At 31.5% G+C, this 14,076-nt stretch overlaps 1 protein-coding gene across 3 annotated transcripts in view; it reads right to left on the bottom strand.

Annotated features, from left to right (window-relative positions):
• Positions 1 to 281: 281 nt before the first annotated feature.
• Positions 282 to 14,076, bottom strand: part of LOC145293010 (retinoic acid receptor gamma-like) — a 157,274-nt gene continuing 143,479 nt past the window's right edge. For all 3 annotated transcript variants that reach the window (XM_080139280.1, XM_080139279.1, XM_080139282.1), the window contains exons 5-7: positions 11,488 to 11,716; positions 7,115 to 7,339; positions 282 to 2,295 (exon numbers count right to left, since the gene is read on the bottom strand). In XM_080139280.1, the coding sequence (XP_079995406.1) occupies positions 2,054 to 2,295; positions 7,115 to 7,339; positions 11,488 to 11,716 (696 nt within the window). In that variant the 3' untranslated portion in view covers positions 282 to 2,053. The remainder of the gene's footprint in view (positions 2,296 to 7,114; positions 7,340 to 11,487; positions 11,717 to 14,076) is intronic.

Here is a 14,076-nt window from a genome sequence, read left to right as displayed (position 1 = left end):
ATCTTTGCCTGGATTGCGAAGATATTGAATATTAACCAAATGATTAATATAATCTCTTTTTAATGTGCCTTTTTTTTTTTTTTTTTTTAAATTTTGTACCATTAATTTAAAAAAAAAAAAAAACGGATTTCGGATAAACAGTATTATTAACTGTTTATCCGAAATCCTTTTTTTTTTTTTTTTGCAAATAAATATAACTTAACATTATTTCACGACTTCTACTTAGTTTCTTTTTTATAGCCCCAGGCAATGTTGGGTAGCCCTGTTAGTATGTATATATATATATATATATATATATATATATATATATAAAAAAAAATAAATAACTTCCCTAACTAAATTACAAAACTTCAAAGGTTCACTTTCCAAAGTTTGGTTTGTACTTCGATGAACAAACTCTAAAACATCATATGCAAATATTTTTGAAAAAAATAAAATGAAAATAATTATTTATATTCACAGTACAATATCTCCATTCTTTCATACAAATAGTTTTACAATATCGTACAAAAGTTTTGCAAACGTGTGTATATATATATATATATATATATATAAATGAATACCTGACATGTTAACAAGAAAGGTCCTATTTGTGGGCTGTGAAACTTTTGAAAAATTGTTGTTTCTATGTGCTGATGAAGCCCAAGTTGTGCTAATTTTAACTGATAAACTGTTATATACCAACATGTTATGCCAACACCGAGGGCTGTATGCAAGGTGTTACTAATAAAAGACAAACATTTTGAAAATGAGTAAATATTTGTGTGTCTATTCCTTTTAACGTGATATCTTTAAGATCATATATATATATAACAGGCAAATCTGGAGAGAGAGAGAGAGAGAGAGAGAGAAAAACATATCGATCCAGGCAAGGATCCCAACCAGATTATATATATATATATATATATATATATATATGCCTTGGAAATTTTTGCAACCTTTAAAGCTATTAAAAGAAAAAAGAAAAAAAAAGCAAACTTAATTCCAAGTTCTTTCTCTCTCTCTCTCATATATATATATATGTGTGTGTGTGTGTGTGTGTGTGTGTGTGTGTGTGTGTGTGTGTAACATGAGAAAATTATTGACAATGTACAATTTAAAAATATATCTAAATATTAACTAAGATAGTTTGTAATTTAATCACACAAAGAGTAACCACCATGAGCTTTGGGAAAATAAGACAAAGAAACAAACAAGAAAAAATAACTGCAATTTTTTGTTATCAAACAAAAGTTTTTTCTAAAGTAAAAAAAATAACACTGTACATTAACACAGGCTCTAATTTGGGACCAGAGAAAATCTCTCTTATATATGTCTTTCTTATATTTGGGTCTCTTATATCCGGGTTACACTGTATATGTAAACAATAAAGAATATATGAAGAGAAATAAGAACCATAGGAACTTAATGTAAATGCATTTCAAACACAGACATTTAAGGGTTATTCAGAAGAATACAAAATATTTTTGTTGAATAAAATGTTGACCTAAAATTGAAGGTAAAATAAAAATTAAAAAAATTAAATTTTTAAAATTCAAATAAATTAAAAAAATTCTTTTTAATTTTAAAAATTTAATTTTTTTTTTATTAAAAATAACTTTTTTCATTTTTTTTATTAAAAAATGCAAAAAAAACAAACAAAAAAAACAATTTTCTTTTGAAATAAAATTAAAAGATCAGTGAACTTTGTAGAAATGTTTTCATCTTTAACATAAATGCACAAATTTCAAAAAAACTTTTTGATGAAAAAAAAAAAAAACCCCCAAAAAACAGTTCTAAATGTTGTTTGAATCTGAAACACGAAAACCCTCATTTTTGAATTACTTCATCCGTGCAACATCTCCGCGTTTTTTGTTGAAAGACAATCTCCTAAGCCAAAAATTAAAACATGTCAACTTTAGAAGGGGGCAAAAAATCTCTCATCCAATGGATATTTGGATCAATCCACAATTTAAAATTGAAAGCCGACCCTGAAATGTCTCGTTCTTGCTGTAGCTTTTTCCTACGTTACCATGTTGAGTCCTTCACAGTAATACGAACAATGCACAACCCGTCATACAGTGAGAATTTCGTAGAGTAAAGGATTTTGTCGGAACACCGCCCATTCCACCTTCATCGAATGGATGAGCTTTAAATTCCATTCCGTAAGCGAGCGTAATGACATAAGGCGATCAAAGATTTTTGCGAGTCGCTTCTTATTTGTCGAGTCTTTTTGGCTGAGATGATAATCTAAGCAATTCACAAGTTTCAATTGGATGTCTTCCACTTTTTTGGATTCATCAAGCGTGCACCGGTCTGAAGAAAAAAAAAAAAGAAAAAGAAGAAGCAATTATTTATTTCTAATAATTTCTTTAATCAAGTCAATCACTTTCTGTTCTCACTCTTTTTTTTTTCCAGCTACAATTACAATAGTATTACTATTTGTTGAGCTATTCCTCTTTTGTTCATAATGAGTTATTCCAATCTTCTTATTCTTTCCTTCCTTTATTACTGTTGACTTAATACACAGAAAGAGAGAATGACAGAAATGAGAGTGATAGATACTGTAGAAAATAGAGCCGGGAAGAGGGTGTCAAACAACATTCAGAGAGAGAGAGAGAGAGAGAGAGAGAGAGAGAGAGAGAGAGAGAGAGAGAGTGAAAGTGACAGGCACATAGTAAAAGACAAATGTCATTTGGTGAGTTAATTGCAAATTGCAATTAATTATGTAGAAGAATGAAAATATGATTGAGTTACGTTTGAAACAAAATTCTATCTGAAACCTAACAAATATTTTAACATGTATTTTGTGTGATTAAAATAAACAGGCAGAAAAGGGAAATAACCGTTGCTTAACTCTGCTTTAGCATGGGCAGTAAAATTTGAAGTTAATACATTCATACATGGTGGTGATTGCCACTTCTTGACAGAAGAAGACCATATTTCCCTTGCTTTATTGTTGATTACTCAATCATTTTCATGTATTTAAAAAAAATTTTTTTTTTTTCCACACACACACACACACACGCACACGCACACACACACACACACACACACACACACGTTTCCAGATTATACATTATTTGATCCGAGGATCCTATTTATTAAAATAGAGGGTAGAAGGTAATAACATACTACAAACATTGCATTAGTATATAGATATGCTAATTTAATGTTTGCAGTATGTTATAACCTGTCCTCCTTTTTAATAAATAGGATCTCCTAAAGACACAATGTAAAAAAAAAAAATAAAAATAAAAGATGTCGCTTTTGGGCCGTACATTTTGAAGAAAACATGTTTTTCCTGTTTTAATTTTATATTTATTTTCTTAGTGAAACCTTTTCATCCTGTATTAATGGCCTCCTTGACACGATTTCTCATAGAAAATTTATTCTTAATATAGTAGTACAAAAATGGTTGTGAAATATTTAATTTAGTAGTATCTTTAATGTACGTACGTACGTGTGCCATGGTTTATTACAAAAACAAAAAAATGATAGACTCAAAGTTTAATGTCTTAATTCTATAAAAATATCTTTGATTAGAAATAAATATTATTGAAACAATATCAACAATTATGTCTACTGCCGCTGTGGAATTTCCACAGGTCGCGCTAGTATATATAAATAGAATTATAAAAAGATAATATTATTTTAAAATTGGAACCATTCAAGAATTAAATAGTCAACATATTAGATAGAGTAATTAAAGAAATAGGAAAATTTGATGATGAAATTAAAAATGAATAGATAACAATATTTATTGATCCATCAAATTCAAGCAGGGAATTTTAATAATGAAAAATCATTTACTGATAGATTTTCAAAGATGCTCTTTCCTTTGAAGAATAAACATGCGTGAAAAATGCTGATTAGCATAAATTTGAAAATATAAAATATATAAAAAAATTTTTTGCAAAAAATAAAAGCATTTTCAATGTTTATTCTCTGATGGAAAGAGCATATCTTTAAAATTCCATTAAGGATTTTTTTTTTCTGGGTTGTTATTTATTTACATAACATTTCAGCCAATGTAACCTGTGAGCTTGTTCAGGTGCATTGAACTTGGGAACTTATATAGAATTTCAAACTGAATACTTTAATAATTTATGTCTAAAAATTTCTTTAATTTGGTCTCATCTTGGTTGTTATTTTCACACTATTTCAGCTGATCTAACCTTGTACCTTTTTCAAACTTGAAAATCTACACATTGCTTAAACAATAAAGGTGTTGATTAAAAATCAGTTTTAAGTGATAGTCTTTTGGAGACTGGAAGTTCAATACTTACTACAGGTGATGATTATTAAGAATCATTAAATAATTAACACATCTAGCTTGTCAAAACTAATAAAATAAGAACAATCCTCATAGATTTGTTAAAAAGTTCAGTTTGAAAATCTGTATCAATCCCTTGACACAAAGACCTCCATGCTTGAATAAATGCAGCTGAAAAGATCAGGTTGGTTGGTTGTTTTACGGCATATCAACCCTTTTCAGATTATTTAATGTCAAATCCAGTGATTTTGAAGAAAAGTCTTTTTAATAGAATATATTTGTTTTTTTCAAGTCAGTTTCTATTTAACCCATAGTTAGGAACCTAACAGGTACTATCACTCTGGGTCAGAATGGACCTGGGAACAATAGCAATTAAAGGGTGGCTCCATACTCCCCAAAGCCCGCAAGCTGGAGCCTCACCATCGGATATATATCCAGGACCGAAGAAGGTCAGAGGTTACATTGTTCAAAACATTGCGAAAGTAACACCTGAAAAAATTTGTCCAAATGATTCAAAAGAAATGGCACCAATAGTCAGAAATCAATTTATAAGACATTTACATTTGAATTTGGAGTTAGGATTAAAATCATTTGACGGATCAACTGATTTGGCTTTTCACAGAAAATACATTTGTAGTAATATTTAAATATGGCTACCTAAAAATGAGGCTACAAAATAGAAAATTCCATATTAGGTTAGTTATAAAAAGAAAAAAAATGGATGTTTCAGAAGTTATTTGTGTACAATAATTTTATATAGATAAAAGCAATGATAGTTATAGTTTTATAACAATCCGATTCAATTAATAATTTACTAACCAAACTAAGGTTTAACTTTAAAAACCCCATTGAAAAAATAATTTAGTAAAACAGCAAAACAAAAATATTAAATAGCAAGAAGCCCTCTTTCTACAGTCACAGTAAAGAACTTCCCACACTTCTCCCTCTCCACTAAAAAGCAAACAAAACTTTGTTTTCTAGAATATCCTATCTGTGGAATATGATGTGTTGTGGGTTTCTGTATAACATGGGTGTGTGTGTGAATTGTGTATATATTTATGAGATTCATTATTGTCTAGTGTATGATTGTATGCGAATGTATATATATATATATATATATATATATATATATATAATTGTAATTCAGTCATCTATATGACGTGTATACATGTGTTCGTCTATGACTGTCTAGCATTGTGATCGTCTGATCTAAGGTTCATTGTGTGTGTATGCTTGATTTAGAGTCATATTGAATCTTTCAATAGCTCGGATAATATCACCTGTGTGAGCTACGTCTACAGGCGAATTGCAGTAGTTTCTCAATTAGACTAGTTGAACCTTCTTTCTTAGAACTGCACGCCTGTGGAACTCTGTTCCGTCTGCCCCCTTCCCACCTTACTACAACTTGGATGTGTTCAAGTCCAACGTTAACAAATTCCTAATGAACCGCCCCCTTAAGTAAACACTTCATCAAATCTCAACACTAACGTAATGTACTTGCAATAACCCTTATCCCTGAGTGGCTTCCGGGCCTTGATAAGTGGTGCCCACTGTGTAAAAAAAAAAAAAAAAAAAAAACCTGACCGTTGATCTCTTAATGATTCTTCCGCTCAGCATCTTTTGTGCCCTGCCATTGACAGATTCTTTAGTTATTCCGCCAAGGCGCATAACTATCATGCTGCTCCCCATATGGACTCCACGACATGGATGCGCAAGCAAAGGATGACCTAGATCCACGTACATCCAGCAAATAGTACACAACGCCAACTGTGAACCTGAAGATCTGAGGCAGCTGATGGAAGACAGGAAACTCTGGATAGGAAGAGTCACATTGGTCCAGACAAGGATCCCATAATGATGATGTGTATGTATATTTAAATGCAGTTCATGACAGAACAATATAAATAAATAAATACCTTTTCTACAACACAAAGGATGAATAACACTTATTTGGGGTTTCACCATCTGGCCAACCAGAAACATATCTGGTCTATCTTTGTCTTGTCTTGAAGGAAAAGCTGTAATGGAAATTCTTTCCCCAAAACGATAGAGCCTCAGGTTTTATTTTCGGCAACTTTTTATTCCAAAGTGTTTTTTCCCCTTTTGGAAAGGGGCAACACTGGTCCTAGATTCTTACTATCACATTTGATAGGTGTTAGATCCTTCGCTCCCCAGAGTGCTTTGAGCCATTATGACAGGTCGGCTCCTCAACTCGCTGTCTGTCTTTTTCAAGCTCTGGACACTAACTAATTTCCATGTATCTCAAAAATAACATCTCCCTCTCTAAATGACGTCATTAGTATACGTCACTAAGATAATCACCTGATGGTTTTACATGTCATTATTTTCACGTTGTCAATTAAATTGTTAGGATAACATTTTTAAGTTACATTCCTAAATTAATGTAAATAAATATTTGTTCTAAATATTTTGATTATTCTAAAACATTTTGGTTGACAAAACTTATTGGCTTGAATAATAATAATCATTGACCAGCCACCTTTGTATCTAACAAAGATACCAGGAGTCTGCTTCCCAACTGACTGCAGGTTAGTCCTCTTCAAGTCTAATATGAACAAACACTTGTTGAGCAATCCTTTTGAATAATCAATTCCTCTTAAGTAATCTTCTGCCCATCCGAACTATTGTTTTCAATCCTCTTGTGAAGGCGATCATTCAACTGACAATTTCTTTACCCCTGAGTGGCCTTCATAAGTATTAAAAAAAAAAAGAAAAAAAAACAAAAACATTGTTAACTTTTAAATTAAAAAAATTTGAAAATACTTAGGACACTGTTGATCAGAAAAAAAAAAATAACCTAATTTTTATTCATAAAGTAAATAAAAAAATTTTACATACCAACTGACATAATAATGATGGCTCTTATCAAACCAATTTCATCATCTTCAAGATTCAATTTCTGTAGGCAAGCACTGAAACTGAAAACAGCTTCTAAGAAGTCTCGATCCCAAATCCGTGATAATTCTTCTATGTGATAGCAGGCACCATTGTATCCAGTGGCAACTTTTAACTCTGGATTCATTAATCGATAACTTCCAAGAAACCAAAATTCAAACCGGGAAGCTAAACAAAAAAAAAAAAAAAAGAAAGTTATAATAATTGTTATCATATTAAGTTAATGAAATCAGTGGCCACAAAAGTTGTCGCAAAGTCAAAGTAAAAGTTATTTTCAGCGTAGACAAATTAGCAGCTGCAACGAAGTGAATAAAGTGTAGAAAAGCCTTGCAGACTTGGTGCCAGCCGTAACAGGGACCGACGGGACTGCGGACTTGGTGCCAGCCGTAACAGGGACCGACGGGACTGCGGACTTGGTGCCAGCCGTAACAGGGACCGACGGGACTGCGGACTTGGTGCCAGCCGTAACAGGGACCGACGGGACTGCGGACTTGGTGCCAGCCGTAACAGGGACCGACGGGACTGCGGGCTTGGTGCCAACCAACATTAGGAAGGGAATTTTCAGCATAGACAAATAAGCAGCTGGTACCAACCATAACAAGGCTTGACAGAACGGTGGACTTGATACCAGTCGTAACACGGTCTGAAAGGATTGCGGACTTGACAACAATCGTAACAAGGTCTGAAAGGATTGTAGATTTGATAACATACCTGCTGATGTCCAACTGACAGGTGACTTTTTGACAAAGAGTTTTTCACATTTTTGCAACCACATTTATCAAATAAACCCATTAAATGCTGGGCAAAGGATTGTATTCACTCTTTTTCAAAGAAGAGACTCTGACAAGCAACAAATTATCATTGAATAAAACTCATTGCAATAACATAACCCTAACTCACTACAATCATCTCTAACATCTACAACCTGCTTTTGTTGAATAACATTCGCTCAGAGCTGGATAAAGTTCTCTCCCAAACATTTTCACCCAAAACAGATCGAAAGTTGGCCAAATGTTTAATTGATCATATAAAAGCTGGGAACTTCAAAACCGTGCTTGTATATGTTGATTTTTTTTTTTTTTTTTTTTTTTACCTTTTATTCCATTGAACTTGAAAAACTTAAATAGATCATGTTCAACAACAAAAGTAAAGTTTTTGGTCCAGAGTCAAGAGCGGAACATCAACCTTGCATCTTTGAAGTTTAAGGATTAATACTCACAAATAAAAAGAAAATGATTATTTTTATATGAATAAATTGATGAAACCACATCATGTATTTTTAAGTTCCACACATTGAATCATTTTTATTTTTAGTATTAACTATTTATCTAATATTTAAACAATTCAAAATATGCTTTCTTAAAAAAGTAATTTAATTATGAAATTAAATTCAACAGAATGCATTTTTGTTTCTTCATAAACAAGTTAGCCATTTAACATTTAGTTAATAGTAAAAAAAAATTATGAATTATTTTGTGACCTTTTGAAATTTAAAAGGCATTTTGAATCATTTGAACTGTCATATAGAATATCATTTAAACTTACTCTAAAATTATTTGCAAATCCTCAAAAGATTGAAAGCTTGGGAAGCCATTTACATGCAATCATTTAATAGAGAGTAAAACATTGCTTTCACAGCAAAATTAGTTATGGTTTTATAACAATATCGTTTAATTAATAAGTTATTGAACAAACGACACTATTATAATTAAATATAACTTAAAAATCCTATTTATAAAAAAACACAATCTGATAGCAAAAAAAAAAAAAAAAAAAAAAAAAAAAAAAAAACGGAGATAAAAATGAAAACAAAACAAAAAAAAAAACAACAGACAACGCCTGATAGGTATAATAAGTTTGAATTTGATAGTTTTTTTTTTTTTTTTTTTTTTTTTTTTTAAATTTCTGCACAGCCAGGTTGATCAGGCAAAAAAGGTCCAACATTTTGATTTAACTGAACCGATTTCATTTGTTTTTTGTTTTTTTATATACTTTTGGCCAGTGAAGAGTTTGCTCCCTTGTGTTGTATTGCCCGGATTTAGACTGAACACCATTAAGAATGTTACAAAATCGACAAAAAAAAAAAAGGTTAAATTAAAGGAGGGCAGAGATTTTGAAACAAGAATTTTTTTTAATAAGAAGAACAATGGCAAATCCATCCCTATCACTTCCCTCTATTATTCTTTCCAACTGATCCTGTGGTCTTAGCTATTCTACTTCTATTAGTCCATGCATTCTCATCCATTCTTTCAATTCAACTAAAGTCTCCTGTTCTGCACACATCTCCCTGTACTGGCCAGATTTAATCTGCCTCCGCGATCATCAGATCTAACCTTTTCTTTCAGACTCGTTTTACATTACATTCTCATATCATTTCTTTTCATACTACACATGTCCCTAATCCTCATTGACCAGATTTAATTTCCACACATCATCACGCTACAGACATGTCCGATAGACTCTCGCCTTGGTCGAGTCGACAGTGTTAGCACTCTGCTGGTTAGTAATGGCAGAAAGTACTTCAACTTACACCATCCAATGCAATTCTTGCAATCACACCAGCAACAGCTTCTCCGTGTGCTCCAATGGTATCACCAAGGGAACCTCAACAACCTCAATAGCTTCATCATCCAAATACATTTTCTTCACAACTGAGTTCTCATTTGTCTCCATTGTCTTAAACTGGTTATCATCTATCAACATATATATATATAATTCTCCTGTAATTTTTATGTACCCAATGCTTATAAGTACCAGAAAAAAATGAATTGCACCCAAACTGAACAGGGGAACTTTCCTCTATTTCTCAGCCAAATAAAGACAAAAGATATTTCGATAATTCTTGTGAAAAAAATTTATTAAAATAATCCACCTGATTTATAATCTATATTTTATATATAAAGTTAGACATGTTAACATGCTTGTGTCAGATAAACATTGAATTTTATAATCCAATCCTTATGAATTTTGGTACACCGCTGCTAGAGGTAAGAGTGGATAATGTGGGTTATATTTAGTTTAGTTTAGTTTCTATGCAAAGCAAGTAAAACCATTTGATTCGGATACTTCCAATTTTTATAAAATTAGACTTAGGAACTCACGCATTTTTTGATGCATGAGACAGCTGAAGTTGGATCCACAGTGTCTCTTCAGTTTCTTCCCATTGCAATACCCCCACTGCTCCCCTTCCCATTGTCTGCTTCCAGTTCATTTTTAGTCTTCCACTTCTTTTTTCCATCAGGAGTTTATTGAAGCACCTGGTTGGCAATTCTATCTTAAAGTATTCCAAACCAGCCTAGACATCATTTGCAGATTATTGGTGATACTACCTGTTGATTAATGTGGTCTCCGACTTCTTGATTTGTAGTTTGATCTTTCTAAGGCAAAAGTCAAACACATCTAATTTCCTCCCTTGACTGATGTTAAAATGCCAAATTTAGCTTTGGTATAATAGTAGCAATGTGATCAAGACATTGCTATTATAAAATCTCAATTTAGATCTGAGGATAATTGTTTTTTTGTTTTTCCAGATCTTGCAAAGTTGATTGAATGCTGCTGAAGCCTTACCTATCCTGCATTGGCATAGGACATTAATTAATAAATATTCTGTAAATTGGACTGTTTAAACAGGCTGTTAGTGCATTTCAAACTTAAAATATTTCTGATTTGTATAAATTTTTTTCATCCTTATTAGGCACCAGTTAAGAAAGATTTCTTGAATTTCAGTTACTTTTTAAGACCCCTTCAGTTGAAATCAAATTTAGACATTTTCTATAATTAAAATCATTTGGTGAATTTTTATAAAAATTGGAATATGTATTCTAGACATAAGGTTTAGTAGTATATCTTGCTTTCAATCTCCTTAAAGGGACATAAATATGGTAAATCAATTTTATTATTAACGATCTGTATCTCTCCAGCATTGATTGATTCATTAATGTTATTTCAGTGTAACATGTTTGAATTTAAAAAAAATAAATTAAAAAAAAATAATGTCTAAGTTTCAAAGAGATAGAAAAAAAAAGCTAAGGAAGAGAGATAATTGATTTTGTTATCCTTAGACTAAAATAGAGAACTATCTCCCTTATACTTTTAGCCTTTTAGTAAATTATTTAAAATAGTCTCCATTGTAACAAGTTTTCTGGCTGGAATAATTATTTTTAAAAAGAACATAAAAGCAAATTACACTTGTTTTAGTGTAAAAAAACATACTGCACGTATACAAAAGCAGAAATTGCTCACCAGAATTAAATATCAATTTGCTTTATAGGAAAATCTGACATGATAATTTTATATATTAGATCATTTAAACTTACCTTTAATTAAACTACTTTGGTCACTCAAAGTTAAATTTGTGAAACTTGGAATAGCTTTGGCAAAGTTTACGAATCGTCGGATGCTTTCCTCCATAGATTTTGCATAAAGTTCCATCAAATGAAGTCGATTGTCAAGATCAATTCCTGTACTGTGGTAAAAGGAATCAAATTCTTCTTTGGAAATTGTCGGTAAACTCCCAAACACAGATTCTTTTAGTTTGTATTGCTCCTGGAAAACACAAAAGCAAATTCAGAAAACTAAATACAAAAACGTTGAAAACAACAAGAGAAGTTTTATATTTCTACTAACTGTGCGTTCAGTATTATTCAGTACTTTATGGAATTTTATTTTGCTTTTCATTTTATTAAAAAAATTTTTTTCAGTGCCTGTTTACATGAGTGATCTTTCAAACCAACGCATTTCAGGTGAAAACATTATTACATACTTACGTGTCATGTCGAAATTAGTATAAATTCAAAATACTACAAAAAGTGATCAAGTGGAAGATGTGCTAGACATATCTATCTATATATCTATAAAAGTGAAAATGTGTGTGTGTGTGTGTGTGTGTGTGTGTATACATTTCCCTACCAAACAATTGCCAATTTTCAGTCTAGAGATTTGAGATTTGGTTTTCGGCCAGAAATTTGGCTATTAAGGGGTCAAAGTTCAACGATTTGACCTTTGAAAACTCTACCAAACTCCTATGCCAATTTTGGGTCTAAACACTTGAAATTTTAAATATAGGTTACTTTATAAGTTGATTTGAGCCCAAAAAATAAATGTTAAGGGGTCAAAATTGGGGTCAAAGTTAAAAAAAAACTTGATCCCTGCGGTCTCTACCAAATTACTCAGCCAATTTCTGGTCTAAGCATTTTAAATTTTACATAGAGGGTATTCAAACATAGCGCAAGCTTTTTAATCGGTTTGGGTCGAAAATTTGAGCTGCCAAGGGGTCCAAGTTCAAAAGATTTGACCTTTGCAGTGTCTAGTAAACTACTCAGTCAATTTTGGGTCTAAATGTTTGAAATTTATACATAACGGGTATTCAAACATGCGGCAAGCATTTTGATCAGTTTTGGAGTGAAAATTTGTCAGCGAAAAGGTAAAAGTTGAAAGATTCTGTCAAATTCCTCCGTCAATTTTGGGTCTAAAATCTCGAAATTTTAGATGTAGGTAATTTGGACATAGGTAAAACTTTGTATTTTGATTTGAGACCAAAATAATAAATGTTAAGGGGTCAAAATTGGGGTCAAAGTTAAAAAAATTGACCTCTGCGGTCTCTACAAAATTACTCAGACAAATTTTGGTCTAAACATTTGAAATCTTACATAAAGTGTATTTCACATGTAGGGCAAGTTATGAATCATACATAGGGCCCGAGCAAAGCCGGGCTGAACTGCTAGTATCTCTAGAAAAGTGAGAATGTGTGCGTGTTTGGGAAGGTGAGGGGGTGATCGGATTTCTGTTTGTCAACTGTTCACAAATGTGCGGCTGTGAAACATGACCGCTTCATTATGTTGAGAATAAGCAGGTATGAAAATACTTTATAAAGATCGTGTCAAACTGGTCTAATGGTTATCATACTCGACTCACTGTATTTAAGTTTTGGTTTTGATCTTGAGTATTTTTTTTTTTTACTTACAAGAAGTGAACTGTTTAGAAAAAAAAAAGCCCATAATACTCGCATGCACATGCCCCAGTTTTTATATTAATTAAAATATATTTATGCATACTAGCAGGACCTGTGGAAATTTTACATTGTACTCTTTCATATATAATATATTGATGTTGGCATTCTGTGTAAAGTGAGAAATGGAGATGCTCTGATATTGTAACTCTTCTGTTAAAACTGCAAAAGTATCTAACTGGGATGCCTGATGTAGCCCAATCGTAAAATACGCTTAAATATGGTATTTGAATTCATGCAGATTTCATATATATTATTATAGAGTCAATTTTCTATTGATTCTCATATATTATAAAGTTGTAATTTAAAAAATAACAAAAATATATTCATATAACTTGAGTGTATCAGCTTGAATTGAAAACAAAACTTATGAAGAAAGAAAAAAAAAATATATATATATATATATATATATATATATAACTTGAGTTCCTTCTGCTTATGTTAAGAATAAGCAGGTTTGAAAACACTTTTTAAAGGACGTGGCAAGCTGGCCTAATGGTTATCGTACTTGATTCACTGTCTTTAGGTTTATTGTTTCGATCTCAGTTTGAGTATTTTTTTTTTTCCTTTTACTTACAAGAATTGAGCCGTTTAGAAAAAAAACAATGCTCGCTTGCAGCTATCTCAGTTTCTTTCTATTCATTTTTACTTCATTTTTTTTTTTAAAAAGGAATTTAACGTTAGGTTTAATACTGGGCAATACTGGGTATATCTGCTAGTTATTTTATAAACAGAAATTTAACTATATTGAACATCATTACCCGTTGGAATTTTTATTGTCTAGTAATAAATCCATGCCATTCTAACCATCTTATTGTTTACATATTTTTGTTTTTGAGAGATAACTCACGTAATGCAATGGTCTAAAGTCGGAATTACTTCTTTACAAATTGTCTGC

Source organism: Euprymna scolopes, chromosome 14, assembly GCF_053919585.1.
Source record: "Euprymna scolopes isolate OS-2025 chromosome 14, ASM5391958v1, whole genome shotgun sequence".
NCBI lineage: Eukaryota > Metazoa > Mollusca > Cephalopoda > Sepiida > Sepiolidae > Euprymna > Euprymna scolopes.
The sequence above is the reverse complement of the archived record's forward strand: the minus strand, read 5'-3'. Positions and strand labels throughout refer to the sequence as shown.